At 38.6% G+C, this 20,215-nt stretch overlaps 1 protein-coding gene across 1 annotated transcript; it reads left to right on the forward strand.

The window, feature by feature from the left end:
* Positions 1-5,005: 5,005 nt before the first annotated feature.
* mpdu1b (mannose-P-dolichol utilization defect 1b) lies at positions 5,006-16,446 on the forward strand. Its single transcript, XM_028475318.1, has 7 exons — positions 5,006-5,151; positions 8,074-8,139; positions 12,939-13,071; positions 13,148-13,233; positions 15,100-15,218; positions 15,354-15,464; positions 15,973-16,446. Exons 1-7 carry the CDS (start codon positions 5,034-5,036, stop codon positions 16,105-16,107), a joined length of 768 nt encoding a protein of 255 aa, XP_028331119.1. The 5' UTR covers positions 5,006-5,033; the 3' UTR covers positions 16,108-16,446.
* The last annotated feature ends 3,769 nt before the right edge of the window (positions 16,447-20,215 follow it).

The raw sequence follows: 20,215 nt of genomic DNA on the forward strand, positions 1-20,215 counted from the left end.
CCACACAGGCCACACCCACATCCTCACACTTCCTTAAGTTACATCGCCCCGCACGTTGTTGCCACCAAACTCTTAAAGTGATAGTGTACCATAAACTAGTACCCTTCTACGTATCTTTTACACTTCAAACAATGGATGTAATAAAACAAAATACCTAAATGAAATCTTGTAACTTGATTGAGATGGAAACATTATGAAATAAAACTTAACAAAAATAAATCTCATTTTACAGTAGTTTGCATAATTGCTTCTGGATAATCTCGATGTGGCCCACAAATGAGATAACACATTTGGCCCAGCTATCAGAACATATTTGGACCAGTTCTGGTTTAGATATAGCAAGTTAGCATCAGCTAATCGGGATTTGAGCCTAATGTTATTGTTATTCAGTCCATAGATTGTGAAGAACAGCTGATGTGCTGTGGAAATGTTGGAAGTTCTTGGTTCAGGGGCTTCTAACAATTAGTAACAGCTAAAGTTTCATATGAATAATAATAAATAATTTAACAGTGAAACCAACCTGTGGTCAGAGATGCAGCTCTGCTGCCACCTAGTGGTGACTGAGGGTACTTACAGGTGATTGGCTGAAGAACAGAGAAGATCAAACAGATCCCAGAGGTTTCTAACTCTGACTTTTTCTTTCTGTCAGGTTTTACAAAGACCAACGTCTTCTGTGTTTACAACAACAACAGCTGCATCTTACCATGCAGCTTCAGATATGAAACAGATGTTCTCCACTGGCATTACATAACAAAGACAAGATATGACCATGTCCACTCTTATTATGAGAACAGAGACCAGTTTGAGGATCAGGACCCTCGTTTTAATGGTCTGACATCTCTGGTTGAGGATCAGGACCCTCGTTTTAATGGTCTGACATCTCTGGTTGAGGATCAGGACCCTCGTTTTAATGGTCTGACATCTCTGGTTGAGGATCAGGACCCTCGTTTAATGGTCTGACATCTCTGGTTGAGGATCAGGACCCTCGTTTTAATGGTCTGACATCTCTGGTTGAGGATCAGGACCCTCGTTTTAATGGTCTGACATCTCTGGTTGAGGATCAGGTCACTGGGAGGAAGACAGCGCTGATGCTGAAGAATGTGAAGGTTCAGGATGAAGGAATGTACAGATGTTTCATCAGAAATGATGATTTTGGTCCTCAGTCATCTTATGTGGTCCTTCAAGTGGATGTAAGAGAGTGATCCAAATAAATAGTGAGAGGAGCAGCAGTGTGGTCTCCAGCAGCTCTGTGTGACTCTGAGTTTTTTCAATTGTTCAACATAAAAAATGACTGCAATCATGTGATATAAGCACCGAGTTTCATTTACACAATTATTCATGTTTTCACAGTCGTTTTTACGTGTGTGTCAGTTGTAACCAGCACCAGCAGGGCTCAGATCTCCTGCACCCACACTACCACCTCCTTCAGGGACTTCAGCCTGCTGTGGAGGTTCAACCACAGACACTGATGGACAACATGTCTCAGCTCAGTGGAAGAATCATGTTGAGGCTGAGAAGGTCTCAGACGTTCTTCATCTACAGAACTTGTCTTCAGATCAGGAGGGAACGAATAGCTGTGAGCTGAGCAGAGCTGAGGAGACCACATCTACTCACACACTGCTCAGGGTGGACACAGGTGACATGTTAGTGTTAGACAGACAACATAGAGGATGGACACAATCAGAGAAGAAGAACAAACGCTGACTATGGGTTTCCTCTGTTTCAGGGATGAAGTCACGTATAATGGTTGTAGATGCTGTGATACTATTAGTACTACTAATACTACTACTACACTTACTCATGCTATTACCGAAGCTGCTCTATCTGTGGAAACAAAAAAAAGGTAATGTGTGTGTTTAACAAGTTGATAGTTTACAGTCTTCACAGGAGCTTCACACATGGTTTGTTCATCTTCTTTCCAGAAAAATCAAAAAACAAGAAGAGTGAAAAGGAAACCAAAGTTTTCATCCAAAAAAAAAACTGATCCCAGCTGCCGCGCCGACCCCCGGCGGTGAGGCCAGGAAGTAGGGGAGGGGACGCGGCGAGGAGAGGGGGGCAGCAGCGTTGGCTAGTCCTCCAGCCACGGCACGAGCCCAGCCACGCTTCGAACCACAACCCGACCGACCCAGCCCTTAGAGCCAATCCTTATTCCGAAGTTACGGATCTGACTTGCCAACTTTCCTTACCCGCCTTGTTCGAACATGCCTAACTGTTTATCCAGTCGTCGTCCTGAAAACACCAACAGTTTCCTTCATCTCCATAATCTTCTTCTCGTGGAGGAAGCATCAGACAGTCCAGCAGCTCCTCACAGAGGCTTTTTAAACTGCCAAAGGGAGTCAGTCTCCTTTTAGAATGGCATCTGGTCTTTATCCTGTACATGATTTTCTGCAGCTACCTATACCCTATGTATATAATTTTTTTAGGGTCGAATGATGATGTTCTCAAAAGAAATAGGTATTTCATCAGTTCCAAGTAATTCATTTTTGCGTTGATCATACTTCCAACATGGTTCAACAAGGTTTATTTTATTGTGGTTTCAAAGTTCTTAGAAAATCGCTTTTAAATAAAATGTATTATTTTCATATTATTTATTTGTTCACTTTTGAATGTCATTTTTAGTTTTAATCGAATTTGAGGTGATTACTTAATATCTGAACAGGGAAGTTAGTATAGTTTCACTTCAGTAAGAAATTGTCACACCCACGGTTTGTTTTGTGCACTATTTTGTAACGCCAAAAAAAAAAAAAAAACTTGCATACTGCAGCTTTAACTAGGGCTAACATTTTTTGTAATTTTGTTTTTAATCATATTCCACATCTTCTGTTAGTCCAATGAACCTAGTTTCACTGCTGAAACTTATTCCACTACATCAGTTTTTTGACAGATCAAAATGAAGTTACTGATCTAAACACCCAATGATTTATTAATGGAAATTGTCAGGGCGTGCCCAAACTTTCTCATACCACATGTTGGCCATCTCACTACTAAAGTGCCAGATTATCTGTTTACATTCCTGACCAGTGATCCCACGTTATTCCTCATGCTCTGCTTGTTTTGACTCCTGTATTTTGCCTCAGCCTTCTCCCTGTGGCCTGATTCTCACTGCCTGTCTGTGTACTGAACCTGTTTTGGAATAAACTCTGATTCTGGTCTGTCTGGTCCAGTGTTACAATAAATGCCTTGTTCAAATACTAAAGTTATATGTTACATGATTTTCTCTTTCCGTAATATGTTTTGTTTTCAAAAAAAAAAAAGTGCTTGTTAAAATGAAATAATGTGCATGTAAAATAAAGTGCACATTATTTTAAGTTTTTCTTTTTATTAAGCGGAACCCGTCTGTTCGCATTTGTTCCGCTGGGGTCTTTTTATTGTTGCACGTTAAGGGCAGATATCTGCTGATCTCTATTACACCACTAGATAGTGCATCCGGGAACAAGACTATCTACAAAGTTGAGGTTACCAGCCACCATCTTGGTACCCTCTAAAACTACTGGTAGTGCAATGTACACAACAGCTGACTACGGGTTTCTGATGCTATTTATTTCAACAGTCAGAATAAACATAACACTGATGTACTGTATGTGTATGTGATGATATGTAATCATTACTTTCTATTACATTTACAAACTGAGTATTATCAATTTTCTGACTCGCCTCCACCTTTTTCAGGGTTGCGGGGGTCTGCTGATGCCTATCTCCAGCTTTGTTCAAAGGCCAAGATACACCCTGGACATGGCGCCAGTCCATCACAGCATTTACATACTGAGTATTAGAATTACCTAATAATATATTAATAATAAAATCTCAGAGCACGATTCTTTGAAATTTTACCCATTTACTTTTAGGTTTAGAATATAGATTTTCTGCCACCACGATTTCTTATTCCCACATTATGTTATTAGTGGTTCAAATTGTAGAACATGTTTTCATTGACATCGACACTTATACTGACTTGCAAGATCAACATGTTTACTTCAGCAGTTCTGTCCTTTTCTGTTCAATGAGTATACAGATGTGCCATTACTAAGTTTAATTTGTTACATATGTTACCTAGAGCATAAGACAAGATAAGACTATACATATGTTATATGTACTCTGGTGAAAGAAAAATGTACTTTATTGTATTTTAGGTATATTAAAATGTTCAGTAGTATATTGAAAATGTTAGTTGCACAATTTCATGGAAACACATTTAACACACTTCAAAAACAATTGTACTCTATTACACTTTAAAGAATGTTTTACTAAAATATACTTTAAATGAAATGTGTGTATTTTTTTAAAGTGTTATTTTAAATTCATTTCTTTTTTGTTTTTTTGACATACTTCTTTCATCCTACACTGAGAGCATATTTCAGAAGTACACATTGCAAATCAATACTCTGATATTAAGTCTGAACGTATTGTAAGTCTAATTATGAAGTTATTTTTAGTTATTTATCAAATTTATTTGGAAAGTGTCTAATAGTTTTACTGTGAACATGCACTTCAAACCATTTATTAAATTACTAATTTAATTTTATCATTTAAAGCACAGTAAATACACTTTAAGTTGTTCCACTTTTTACAATTTAATTACCATTAAAAAGTATTTAGTACAAAATTAGTTGTTCCAAAAAAGCATGCTGTAAGTTAACTAATCATACACACACTTAGAGTATATTGAGGATTAGTGTGGTTTCAAGTACACAAAAGTGTGCTAAATTTTAGTACACTTAATTCATTTTTAACCAGGGTATGTCAAACTACATAATAATGACAAGCAAACATTAAATTCCAAAATATGAACGCCATACCTGTCAAAAAAAAAAAAACATTTTCTCGATAATGTCGTGGTTTTTAAACAGAACAAATGTTGGCTAATGCATGCGCACCATCCATGAAATCACTAACTTCATGTGTAAACATGTATTTTTTAATTCATTTGATAGTGAATAGTGTACCAATATGGCGACCCGGGGCTTCACTACGTTCCACCGACGCTCTATCCACCCTAATAGAGATCTGTGCTGACGTCTTCTACGTTCTGTAAAATGGCGACCACGGTGGAAAACGGCTCTTTCATGGATCCTTTGAAGGGGATTTTATTGACTTACTTCATGCCGGAGTCCTGCTACGATCAGTTCTTTCTCAACTTTAATTTACTTGACGGTAAGCGACCAAAGATGCGGATAAACCCAGTCTTATTGCTTTAAATCGCAGAACCAGTCCTCAAAATCTCGGTACCAGTGCTTTAAGTCAGGGTTTTTCAAATGGAGTTAATGGCACTACTTCTTGAGACACAGAAAGAGGAAAGTTAGTAAACGAATGCATTAAAAATAGTCTGTTGCTATTGGACACGGACCTCAGACAAACCTGACTATAATCCGTCACTTCCTGTGTGCATGCGCAGTTCCGTCACATACATAGCGTAATGTGTATTCCCACCGAAGGATGGCCGAGTGGTCTAAAGGCGCTAGATTCAATGATAGGTTCAAATCCCACTTCTGACATATTATTAATATTGTTTTCATTTTAACATATTTAACACGGCAAATACCACCTTTAAAAACACATATACAAAAAAAATAATAATAAGGTATTTCCTGGGTTGGGGTTAGGTTATTTGTTAATAATTTTTTCATTTTAACATATTTAACACGCTAAATTCCACCTTTAAAAATACATATACGAAAAAAAAAAAAACTTATGGATATGGTTGGGGTTAGGGCTAAAATAAAACTGACGGAACTATAGCTAGGAGGACACGGGTCCGGCAGTGACAGGGACGGCTCCGGCAGTGATGGAACTACCGGCATTCCGCTTACTGTGCATGCACACGCATGCGCACAGGAAGTGCCAGAACTATAGTCAGGTTTGTCTGAGGTCCAGGTCCGAAACAAAAGCAACAGCCTTAAAACTAGGCCGTGGCTATTCGTACGATAAATTAAACGATTATCAATAGATCGGCATTCTATCCGTACGCAGCGCCCCTCATTGGCCAGTTTCGGTCAAGTGTCACCTGTCACGTGACCTAAACTGGCCAATGAGATGCTTCTTACTTTTCCGACTTTTTGCTATTAACTAACTAAACCTAACCCTAAACTACGTTACGGACTAACTAACCCTAACTGTAAACTACGTCATGGACTAACTAACCCTAACCCTAAACTAAGTTTGGGACTAACTAACCCTAACTGTAAACTACGTTACGGACTAACTAACCCTAACCTAAACTACGTTACGGACTAACTAACCCTAACTGTAAACTACGTTACGGACTAACTAACCCTAAACTACGTTACGGACTAACTAATCCTAACCCTAAACTACGTTACGGACTAACTAATCCTAACCCTACACTATGTTACGGACTAACTAATCCTAACCCTAAACTACCTTACGGACTAACTAACCCTAAACTACGTTACGGACTAACTAACCCTAACCCTAAACTACGTTACGGACTAACTAACCCTAACCCTAACTGTACGTTATGGACTAACTAACCCTTCCCCTAACTGTAAACTACGCTACGGACTAACTAACCCTTACCCTAACTGTAAACTACGTTACGGACTAACTAACCCTTACCCTAACTGTAAACTACATTACGGACTAACTAATCCTAACCCTAAACTATGTTACGGACTAACTAACCCTTACCCTAACTGTAAACTACGTTACGGACTAACTAATCCTAACCCTAAACTATGTTACGGACTAACTAACCCTTACCCTAACTGTAAACTACGTTACGGACTAACTAACCCTTACCCTAACTGTAAACTACGTTACGGACTAACTAACCCTTACCCTAACTGTAAACTACGTTACGGACTAACTAATCCTAACCCTAAACTATGTTACGGACTAACTAACCCTTACCCTAACTGTAAACTACGTTACGGACTAACTAACCCTTACCCTAACTGTAAACTACGTTACGGACTAACTAATCCTAACCCTAAACTATGTTACGGACTAACTAACCCTTACCCTAACTATAAACTACGTTACGGACTAACTAACCCTTACCCTAACTATAAACTACGTTACGGACTAACTAACCCTTACCCTAACTATAAACTACGTTACAGACTAAATAACCCTAAAGTCACTTGACTTCCCCTACGAATAGATATTCCTAAAGCAATGGGCTATTGTTACGGTAAAACTTGCCGTACGAATAGACACCACCTTAAAAATATGGGGTTTTATAATGTTTATTTTAAGTTAAAAATGATCATCACACTGAATATTACCAGCAACTCATAAAATGACAACAAAAACACGCAAAATAAGAGAAAAATATACTGAATAATAGAAGGAACAAACAACAATAAAATACACAAAAAGACAGCAGAAACACACACACTAAGAGAGAAAGATACTTAACATTACCAGCAACACACACATTGACTACAAACACACACGAAACAAGAGAAAAATACCCCAGATCACTACAAAAATACACAAAAATAACAAAACAAAACAACACAAAACATGCACACACACACACGCACACACACACAGAGATAGAATACTTTAAATAATACCAACAGCACACAAAAATGGCAACAATAACACACAAAATAATATACTGAATAATAAAAAGAACAGACAAACAACAAATAAATACACAAAATCACACCAAAAAAACACACAAAAGATGATAGAAATTGTCTTGATTAGAACATGAACTGAAAATACCAGGCAGGAGATGACCGTAAATGATAAAAACTATATAAATAAATCTATTCATGATGCACTAAATACTGTTTCAGTCCACTTATTTACCAAATGAGATTTTTTAAAATGTGTGCATCACTCATTCATTCCATCATTATGCTCTATAGTTATTTTTTCACAGAATTCTGAGTAAAATGTTCTAGTCGGACAAAGGTCTGACTAGTAGGAAAAGTCAAAAAAGTTTGAGAACCACTACTCTAAATCATAATACCAGTGCTCTAATTCCTGATCCCAGTGTTTTAAATCCTGGTTGATGTGTTCCTGATTATTCCTGCTGTGTGTCTGTTTATGGTTCCTTTGAGCTGACATCATGGTTAATGCTCGTTTTGTTTCCTGTCCCAGTGCCGTGCCTGAAGATTGTGCTCAGCAAAGCTCTGGGGATCGGTATCATCCTGGGATCAGTGATGGGTAACGGCACACGTCCTTACCTATAAGATGAGATCACAATAACCATATTCATATTATGAAACAGGGAAAGAAGACCCAAATACATTGCAGTTGGAATATTCAATATTGACTTATTATTATCCAGCCCCTACCGCTCTTACATTGACAATAGATCGTTTTAAAGTTGCTGCTCAGGTATAGACATAGTGTAGGCCTCATTGATCAATAAATCATTTGCTCAAAATAAGATATATCGGTTGACATTTGCCACATGAACGTTTGTTTTGATCTCCACTGTAAACACTATCTGAAAGGTTTTGCGCGTTGCATTGTGGGATGTGGAGTCCCGTAGACCAGTGTTTCTCAAAAGAGGGTACGCAATGGCACTACAGGGAGAGAGAAAGATTGGAAAATTAACAAATGAAAGGGTTAAAAATCATCTTGATTAGAACATGAACTGAAAATGCAAAGGTCAGTCTTGGTTCCACACCAGACAGGAGATGACCGTAAATGATAAAAACTATAGAAATACATCTATTCAGGAGGCACTAAATACTGTTTCTTTACACTTATTTACAAAATGAGACTCTTTAAAATGAGTGTTATCACTCATTTATTCTCTCATTATGCTCTATCGTTATTTTCATAGTATTCTAAGCCCAAGGTTCCCAAAGTGGGGTACGGGTACCCCCGTGGGTACGCAAATTGTCATGGGGGTACATGGATAAAAAAATAAACATTTTAAACTAGAATATAAATCAACCAGCAGTCAGGAGCCTCGATGCATTGCCACAAATTACAGATTAGCCGATTTAAGAATACCCATGGCGACAGAGAAACAGTCTCATCAAAAAATGCGCAAATATGATGAGAGCTACATTGCTTTACAGAGTTACATTCCTTACAGATTATTATACTTTTTAATGATACATCATTCCTCAACAGGTTAGGTAAAATTCAGAGACAAATTTTACTGTAGGGCTACATTATATATGACATTACATCAGTGGTTCCTAACCTTTTTTGGGTCGGGACCCCATTTTATTATCACAAATTGATGCCTTCTCCAGAGACTTTTGGTAATGTTTGTTGTTGCCAGGATTAGTGAGAAAGTGACAAGATATGCCAGCTCAGATATTTTATACTGCATTTTATTTGAACTTATAGTTGAAGTATAGAATACAGTTGTTTAAGATTGTTTTGTGTGTGTGTGTGTGTGTGTGTGTGTGTGTGTGTGTGTGTGTGTGTGTGTGTGTGTGTGTGTGTGTGTGTGTGTGTGTGTGTGTGTGTGCGTGCGTGCGTGCGTGCGTGCGTGCGTGCGTGCGTGCGTGCGTGCGTGCGTGCGTGCGTGCGTGCGTGCGTGCGTGCGTGCGTGCGTGCGTGCGTGTGTGGTGTTATAATTAAAAAAAGAATAATAATTCAAAATATTTAAAGATACATTTTTCATCAATATTTTGGTTTTACTAGACATTTTCAGGGGACCTCATTTCAATTCCAGGCGACCCCACGAGGTCACAATCCCAAAGTTGAAAAACACTGCAAAAAAAAAAAAATTGTCCAGTGTTTATTTTGGGTTTTACATCGAAATATCCGAATCCGGCCAACGTTGAATGCCTGGCGAAGTGAGATGATCTAATTATGGGGAATACCTGGAACAAAACTAGTACACAAAAACAATGTCAAGTGAATCATAATAAAAATAAGGGAAAAACACATCTATGTTTCCTTCTGCTGGACTCCACATCCCACAATGCAATGCGTGTAACTTTTTTCTTCTGACAATGTCAGTGTTTACAGTGGATATCTAAACATATGTTTGCACGACAATTTGAACCTTTAAATATTTTTTCCGAGCAAATAATTTTTGATTTATTGATCTATGAGGCCTACACTGTGTTTAACCCTGTTACAACTGCAGCGTTAGCTTAGCCCTGTTACAACTGCAGCGTTAGCTTAGCCCTGTTACAACTGCAGCGTTAGCTTAGCCCTGTTACAACTGCAGCGTTAGCTTATCCCTGTTACAACTGCAGCGTTAGCTTAGCCCTGTTACAACTGCAGCGTTAGCTTAGCCCTGTTACAACTGCAGCGTTAGCTTAGCCCTGTTACAACTGCAGCGTTAGCTTAGCCCTGTTACAACTGCAGCGTTAGCTTAGCCCTGTTACAACTGCAGCGTTAGCTTAGCCCTGTTACAACTGCAGCGTTTGCTTAGCCCTGTTACAACTGCAGCGTTAGCTTAGCCCTGTTACAACTGCAGCGTTAGCTTAGCCCTGTTACAACTGCAGCGTTAGCTTAGCCCTGTTACAACTGCAGCGTTAGCTTAGCCCTGTTACAACTGCAGCGTTAGCTTAGCCCTGCAATAAAGTGGCTGTGCTCACTGTGCAGCTGTGTGAAGATAAGAGCAGAGTTACAAAGTCCTAGTTTTACACAGACACAAGCTGCATGTAGCAGCTGAAGGAATGTACTGTTGGTACTCCAACACACTACAAACAGACAAATACAATCCCACAGGACATAAGGCCTCTGCACAGCTTTAGCAATGCCCAATAGTAACGTATCACTGCAAACTACCATAACGCTAACTAGTGGCAAATCAAAAACAGCACATGGCCTGTTTATATTGCACTGTCCTGCTTTTAAAACAAAAAGTCCTGTAACTGCGTGTACGGCTTCTGAGATGGAGAAAAGAAAGAAAACAGTAGCTACTTTCTGCGTTTCCATTACCCTTGGAAATGCACAAAATTTAAATGGCACAAACTGGTAATGGAAACACCTGGATTTGGAAAAAACACTGAAATATCAGCTTTGACGCTTTCATGAGGAGGAATTTCAGGTGTTTCGATATTAAAATGTGACGCAAAAGAGCCATGGAAACATCGTTCCTGAAAATACACGTCACAGAACGGGACGTGCATGGTCACATGACCACTGCTCTCTGAGAAAACATGACGTGGTACGTGTAAACAGAAGATTAGACTGAAACATTTCTTAGTATTATACTTTAAAATGATAACTGCCACATTAGACGTGAAATGATAAAGGAATACGGAATGTTATAAGGAGGTTTGGAACATCCGTCTTTCTGCAGCAAAGTCTCGCGGGATGTGATTTCACTGGAGTTACGAGGCTCCTGCTCAAAACAACGTTCAATGGAAACACGTTCAAAGCATAATTATACTTTGTCGACATTTAGAAACATCGGTTTTATTTTGCAGAAATCAGTAATGGAAATGTTAAGAAGTGCAGAGAGGAACAAGTGCTGAGACATGTTGGTGTCTGACATTAATAAGGCCTCCAATTTTCCAGTTCAAAATTTCCCAAATTCCGTTTCAGGCTTTACTTATTTCCACGTCAGCATCACATTGAACTTTTCAGTTTTCTTTTCGTATCATCGTCTTTCCCTGTTTAGATGACTTTACTTTACTGGCTATTAAACTTCCCAAAATCATACCAAACATGCCAAATAGGGCTGATAGTCGACTACAGCCGTTAATTCATTTGATATGCTTCAGATGATTCACAAAAACGGGATGGTTACATTGGAATAACACATCTTAAGAGGGGATGTTAGCCACACTGCTAGAGCCTCAGCTACACGTTTAATAAGGAAAATCCCATAGAAATGTATGATATGTTTCCCAAACAGTATTTGTAAAACCTTTTCATTACAACCGGATACGCATGATTTTGCACAAAATCCCACGCAGCAGTGCTGTAGATGCGTCTGCTGTGACTGTGATCACCAGTTCAGCTAATTCACCATCAGCTAATCCTGTCTTTGTACCAGAGCCTTTTTTCACATTTGAACGCAGTCATAATAATCTGAACCAGCGCATTAAAAACACACTTTAGATGAAGCTCTTTCCTTCCTTACACTAACCAGGGCTGAGGCCAATTACATTACAATTATGATTACAGTGACCAGAATTTTTTTTAATAACAATTAAATTACGATTATTGGTTATCCTCAGAAAGTCAATTACAATTACGTTGTCATTTACTAAGGTTCATTTACAATTATAACAATTACTGAGCCTGAAATAAATAACCTAATAAAAGTTAACCCTCCTCTTGTGTTAGCTTTCTGTTAGCATCTCTTATGATAACGGGTCCTAAATCATCTGTAAAATACACTAAAAACAAATATCTATCATCTAATTTATTTCCTATCTATTGGTTTCCTTGTTATTGTTTCCTTATCGATGAAAATAATGTTTGTGTAGACATCTGAGCCTGTTTTGTGTCAGTGTACCTCTAGATTTATATATTTTTAAAATGGTAAAATGTGGGAAAGTTGTTAACTACATATGTGTGGAAGTGTAACTTGGTTCCCCAGTTTTATAGAATTTTCATGGCAATTACAAAGTCAATTACAATTTAATTACGATTACGACAGCAACTGATCAATTGTGCAATTACAATTAGAATTGACCCTGACTCTAACCTTTTCAGTCACAGGATAACATGATCACTACTTGATACGTTACACATTTTGAAAGGAATTATGGGTAGAATTTGACATATTTGTTTGTTTGGCACACTTTATAGACATTCAATCCCTCGTTATCCATTGAAAAATATTGATATTGGGCCAAAACATGTATGTGTCCTGTTGGTGCCCGATTTCAAATAAAGAGAGGGATTGAAAAGGAACGGGTCAGATTGCCTTTTTTGTTTCAGAACTTAAATTCTGCTTTTTTTTCTCCGTTTTCTGCGATAACGGCAAATGGAAGTCCCTACAGAAGTAGCACGTTCTAGAGCAGTAGCCTGTTTGTTTTCACCACCTGAGAGGATGTTGCTCCACTGTGCTTCTTTGATCTTAGTGAAGATGCCTCAGATTGTGAAACTGATGACAGCAAAAAGCGCTGAAGGTCTGAGCTTCCATTCTGTGCTGCTGGAGCTGCTGGCCATCTCAGGAACGATGGCCTACAGTATAGCCAACCACTTCCCTTTCACGTGGGTATCTGTTCATTTCACCAAAGTTCTCTGTGCACTTGAAGCAGCGTTTGTAACTTGCTGGGTGTTTCCTCAGAGCCTGGGGGGAAGCCCTGTTCCTCATGCTGCAGACCATCGCCATAGGCTTCCTTATTCAGCACTACGGAGGAAAAACCAGCAGAGGTAAGACACATGAGCGACTTGGGAAGGATTTACAAAGCTACAAGCTAAACCAGCCTGTGGATCCAGCTCCAGGGTTACATGTGTAAAGCTGCCCACAAAATCCACAAAATTACAGGAAATCTCTGGGTTGGAAACTTTCCATGGGAATTAGCAGGAATATTTGGGAAATTTACATAATTCTAGGTTGGACCTTGACAGGGATGTTAAAAGAGTTGTGGAAAGGTATTTTAGCAACATCTTGACTCAAACAACCAGATTTCATCCTCTAGTGCAGGGGTTCTCAACTCGTCTCACCGTGGGACCCACATTTTGCCTCGGTCATCAAATCGCGTCCCACTCGTTTTTTTTTTTAATTCAACCAACCAAATTTAGTTTTTTTCAAAGATAGCTGTTGAAAACATGCATATATAATCTTTTTTAAAACATAAATCTTTATATTTTGCTGTGCAACATTCTCAAAAGAAGTCACACATGACAGACATTAAGTATTTTTTTTTTTTTTTTTGGCCACGACCCACCCAGTAAGATCCGCGACCCACTTTTGGGTCCCGACCCACCAGTTGAGAATCACTGCTCTAGTGCAGTGGTTTTCAACCTTTTCAGCCCACGACCCCCCCAGACACCGGGGACCCCCGCTGTAGCTGAAGGTGGTTGAACACATACAGACAGGACCATCTATAAGGGGGAATAAAGGAGAGAGTTTTTTGGGGTTCATCCATAAAGTCAGTAAAATGATGTGATAACCGCATTTATTTATTTATCTGAATAATATCCACTGTTATCCAGGAAGTGTAGTATTGTTCTTAAAGATTATCTTTAAAATGTAAAGCCTTGTTTTAATCAGATATGTTAAAACTTAAAATGACTAAAAATGATGGAAAAGGTGATTAAATAGGATTTTAAAAACCACAGAAATTGGTTAAAAGTTGAAAATTAGTGGCCAAAAAAAGTGGTAAAAAGGGTTCAAGGTGTCAATATTAGTTTAAACTGCCAAATAATGGGCATGACAAATTGTGAATGTGGCTAAATTGGCAAAAATAAGCATGAAATATGGTGAAAAGAGGGTCAAAGTTTTACTTTCTACAAGTCCTAAAATAACAAGATATAGACTAGAAATATTTTACATTTCTACATACAAATAAACCTGGTGAAATGTTATGTCTTCTAAAAAGGTATTATTTTTCATGGATGCCAACATGTATGTTTGTTATACAAAGTTTTTTTTTCTACATTATATTACGTAATTTTATTATTATTATAATAATAATAATAATAATAATAAATACATTTCTAACACATTTTTATCATTCAATGTTGTTCTGTGTTAGTTTTCAAAAATGTTTTTGAGACCAATTTGACCACAAAAACAACAAAGAAGAAAGCTATTTATTGTGATATTGCTATAAGTTCAGAGTTGATATATCAGATTTCTAAACAGCTTAAACAGAAAGCTAATTTATGGATTGTGTTTCTCTGCACTGTATATATTATGTAAATGATAGAAAGCGCACAGAAAATACACTAATCTTTAAAACAAAGTTACGTTAAGGAAAAAAAACTTTTTATGGAACAACATAAACATATACTGTATATACACATACATGTGATGGTGTACTGTATAAATATTGTAAATCAGTGCAGTTATTGACGACAAATGACCAGAAATCCCAGTTATGTCAATAGATTCGAATTGCCCGCCCAATTAGTGAGGATACCTCCTGCATCATCACTAATGAAGCGCTGCATGTTTTCAATCACGAGTTTCACCATTACACGTAGTGCAAGATTTTGAACAGGATTAATGGACATAGAGTATTTTGTCACACGTTCTAGACGTTGAGTCAGCAGTTTTGCTCTCTCCTCCAGGCCTCCTCATGGTGCTGCTGTATTTCTGCATGCTGGCCGTCCTGCTCTCTCCTGTCACTCCCATGGCTGTGGTCACCTGGATGCAGGCCTCTAACATGCCAGCCATCATCATTGGAAGGGTACAGCAGCCACATGTTGCAACAGTTTCATGTTTAGTGTATATCTTTTTTTTCATACTGGATGTACTGGATGTTTTTGAACATACAGTACAAAGTGTAACTGTGATCTCATCTTCTCCCTTTACTGTGTGTTAGCTGATTCAGGTAGCCACTAACCTCCGTAACGGTCACACGGGCCAGCTCTCTGCTGTCTCTGTGTTCCTGCTGTTTGCCGGCTCTCTTGCTCGCATCTTCACCTCGTTACAGGTGAGTGGACTGTGCAGCTTGGGGTACCGTCATTTCCGGTCTATAAGCAGCTACTTTTTTCCTGCAGCTTAAACAATGACACGACTAATTTGTGGATTTTTTCCAGTTTTTAAGCTTCATGTCGCCAAAAAAATGAGACTGTTTACATTAAATCATTCGCTCTCCAATTGAATCATTCTGATCAGTCATTTTGTCAATGCAGAGAGAGAGAGAGAGAGAGAGAGAGAGAGAGACTGTATAAAGTATAAGTCAGCCAGTTTGGAATAGAATAAAACAAACTGCATAAAGTTATTACATCACCACGTTACTTTTCACTTTTTTAATGAGTTCTACTTCACAAAGGAATATATTACAAAAATAACTAGTTACTCCCAACACTGTATATCACGCATTACTGTATAATGCGTTAACCCCAACATTGCAACTCGTAATGTACAGCCTTTATCATTGGCTAAGGCATTACTGTATAGCAGGCACTCGGTAAAAAAGGGATTGTGATCTTTTACAGGAAACTGGAGACTCACTGATGGCACTCACCTACATCGTATCTTCAACCTGTAACGGCATGATTGCCTTTCAGGTTCTCTACTACTGGAACAGCTCCCCAGAACGCAAGAAAAAGAAGAAAAAGAAGAGCGAATAGACAAAGAACAGTCCCCAAAGCTAATTCATTGGAACTTTAATCTTATTCTGGGCCTTGGGCACTGATTTCTCATACTTGAACAATTCAAATATAACATTCAGCTGGTTGTTTATGATAAATGAGGCTCAGACACCTGCAGATCTGTCTTGTTTGGGCCAAAGTGGAGATGTGAGGCCATCCTGCTGAGTAGAACATTCCATGGGCTGCACAGACAGTGAGAGAGTGAACGTTTAGCAGAAAGTGTTGCTCGTATCATTCCTGTGCTCAAATGCAGGAGCTCTTCTTCTGTCACAGACTGAAGTCTGAGCAGAGATATTTTCTTAAAATAATTTCATGAAAGCTGGACTCTGTGAGATTTCTTTTACCTGCACCACTCTACATAAACACAATAATTACAAGGGAGGTCATATTGTTTGGTGGTTATGTATGTATTTGTTTGTTTGTTAGCAGGATTACATCAAAAGTACTTGACGGATTTTGACAAAGTTTTAATCAGAGGTTGACCTTACACCATGGAAGATTCTATTACACTGAACAAAAATATAAACGCAACAATTTTGTTTTTGCTCCCGTTTTTCATGAGCTGAACTCAAAGATTTAAAACATTTTCTATAAACACAAGACCTATTTCTCTCAAATATTGTTCACAAATGTGTCTAAATCTGTGTTAGTCAGCACTTCTCCTTTGCACACAGATGTGGCATATCAAGATGCTGATTAGACACCATGATTATTGCACAGGTGTACCTCAGGCTGGCCACAATAAAAGGCCACTCTAAAACGTTCAGTTTTTTCACACAACACAATGCCACAGATGTCGCAAGTTTTCAGGGAGCGTGCTATAGACATGCTGACTGCAGGAATGTCCACCAGAGCTGTTGCCCGTGAATAGAATGTTCATTTCTCTACCATAAGTCGTCTCCAAAGACGTTTCAAAGAATTCAGCAGTACATCCAACCGGCCTCACAACAGCTGACCATGTGTAACCACACCAGCCCAGGACCTCCACATCCAGCATGTTCACGTCCATGATCGTCTGAGACCAGCCACCCGAGCAGCTGCTGCAACAATTGGTTTGCATAACCGAAGAATTTCTGCACAAACTGTCAGAAACCGTCTCAGCGACACTGATCTGCATACTCGTCATCCTCATCGGGGTCTCGACCTGACTGCAGTTTGTTGTTGTAACTGACAAATGCATGAATAATGTTTCATGAAGGCTGTAGGTAGGTTTTTAAGGGTTAGGGTAACAACACTTAATAACGGCCTTCATGACACATTATTCATGCTAATTATTCACAATAATGACAGCGTAATGTCAGCCATATGTATAAAACTTCAAGTAAAGTGTCACCATCAATAATGATGTTATACTCAAGTTTTTCTGTTCTGTCCAATGATGACTGTCCTGCTATTTGTGCGTTTTGTTGTGGCTGAAGAGTCCAATCTGTGATCTGTGGAGCAGGTGAAGTCAGACTGCATGTGGTACTTGTGGTACTGGCTTTATGTCTCCTCAGGTGTTCCCTGGACTGTCGATCTGGCCCTCCTCCAGTTTGTGTACCCCTGTATGACAGAACCCCGGGCAGATGGATTGATGGCAGACAGTGTCCTCCAACTGTGTGGAGTTCTGGCAGCACCTCTTCATAAGGTCTTTGAGTTGGTCTTTTTAACGCATTCTGGCCTCCTTCTGAGGTGCGGCTACTGGACCTTTCGTGGCAGGCCATCCTGATAACATGGCTGAGCTAGCGGCAATGGTGCTGGACGACTGTGGCCTCTGGACGACTGAGGTTTCAGTTTTAGGAACTCACGCCAGGTTATCCCCAGGATACGCTGTAGAAATCAACCTCAGGTTGTGGTTGTACAGGGTTCACGCTTCGTAGCTATAGAAGAGTGTTGTTATGACTACTGACAGGTAAACACATAGTCTAGTGTGGAGTGTGAGGTCTCTATTCTAGAAGACCCTTCTCCTGACTTGACCAAATAAAGATGATGAAGGTGGAAGTGATGGATTAAAAGTACTCACGTTACTGTAATTGAGTTGCTTTCATGGGTTCATGGGTTCAGTATATTTCTAAATCAGTAATTTTTTCTTGTAAAATTTTAGTTATTTTAAAATAACTAAAGTCATTTGTTACATTTCTACACCCAACCGTTACTGAGTAAATAATTGTTTTTTGTGAGACAGACAACAATCAAATGCATCACATCATAACCGACCAATCAGATTAAACAGGATGTCCTTACATAGTGACAGCTTTAGCAAATATGACAAAAAGTCACTTTTATAAGAGTTGCAGACTGCACCTTTAAGTATTTTATGTGTGTGTGACTTACTTGTACTTGTACTTCTGCTTGAGTTGGTTTGTCAGTGCTCTTTACACCTTAGCTGTTTAAAATGTTTTTTTTTTGTCTCCCTTTTGATCATAGAAGAGAAAAACTGCCAGGGTTTGTCGGTGATAGTGAAGGTTGATGGATGTGGTGGGGGAGTGGATGCCCACTGGCATAGGACTTCAGTCTTTGCTACAGCCTGTCATAGACACTTGCAGTCACTTGCAAAGATGACTGTGTAACCATTCACTTTTAGAAAGAGTTACAGGGTGACCATGTTCTAATTTCCAAAAAGAGGGCACTTGGCTTGACCTGGTTATATTCACAAAGTACTCAACACTAAATATGTAACAGAACTATACAATATGCTGTTTACGTAAGTAGTTATTCTCTGTAAGGTTTTATGTTTTTAAACAAAACACTTTTTCTTTGTCACAAAGACTAAAAAAATTGGAGGTGACTTAATCAATCACCTTTTTTATGCCTTGCAAGAATCGGTCCATGTCATAAATACTTTTAAATGTCTCAATCGTTGAAACACTATTAAAAATATTGTCTCCTAAAAATTCAAACTGTAACAAAAATTTAGGCTTTCACAGCTGTAAATAATCATTGACAGTTTGTAGCACCACGGTCCAATGCTGGCTCTCTGTACTTTAGACCACAGGATGGGAGACTGTGGAGTGTTATAAGTTATGACTTATCTCATAGTTTCATAATAAACTGAATTTGTTCCAGTCACCTGGTGGGACGTGTCCAACTGTGCATGTACTTAAAGAAAAAGAAATAAAATAAGATTCATATATTGTCATTTCATAGCACATCCCCATCAAAAAGAAAACAGGTGGTCTCACACATTGTAGCTGTACTTGGAGCCTGGAATTAAGTTCCAATCGCGTATGAACTTCCTATTTAAGTACAAAAATGCATATATAATATAAAAAATTCCCACATTTTTAATGCTTTTATTTATTTATTACTTTTTCACTCTCTCAAGTACTCTCTGTAGTGCCCTTGCATACCCCTAGGGGTACACGTACCCCCATTTGAGAAACACTAGTGTAGTGCACATTTACTCACAGAAAGCCAGCACACACATATAGTTCAAACAAACAAACTCGATGCACTGTTCTTAAAACCTCACAAGCATCCATTTACGCAAATATTAAAACCTACAAAGTAAAGATTACCAAGAAATAATATTGGCGAGGGTTAATATGAGCAAATTTAAATATTTTGCTGGTTTTGATGGGGAAACCTAAATAATTCCAATGGATTTGTAGAAAACCTCGCACTCCCCGGACAGGACGTGTTTTGGTAAAACCAGACAGAGTCACCCTTGCTAGGCGTGACTTATGTCGTACCTATAATAACACAGGGTTGGTTCTCAAAGGAAATATGCTTGTCAAGGTGACTTTATTCTTATTATCGTTGTCTATTATATTACAAATCACATGAGGGTCGAGGGTTGAGCCTGTAACTGAGCATGCTGCCTAACAATAGGTCAGTGGTTCTCAAACTTTTTTTACCCAAGTACCCCCTTTCTTTTATTTCTAAATCCAAGTACCCCTTTTTTAGAACATTTTCCTCGGAATGCTATGAAAAAACAACTTGATGTGATCAACGAGTGAAAACACACATTTTAAAGAATCCCATTGTAATAAGTATAAGTATAATTTGTTTTATTGTTTCTGGTCATCTCCTGCCTTGTGTGGGACCAAGACTGGCCATTGTACTATCAGTTCATATTTTAATCAACTCTAACTAAAAATAAACTTAT

This window comes from Gouania willdenowi, chromosome 18 (assembly GCF_900634775.1).
Source record: "Gouania willdenowi chromosome 18, fGouWil2.1, whole genome shotgun sequence".
Classification (NCBI taxonomy): Eukaryota; Metazoa; Chordata; class Actinopteri; order Blenniiformes; family Gobiesocidae; genus Gouania; species Gouania willdenowi.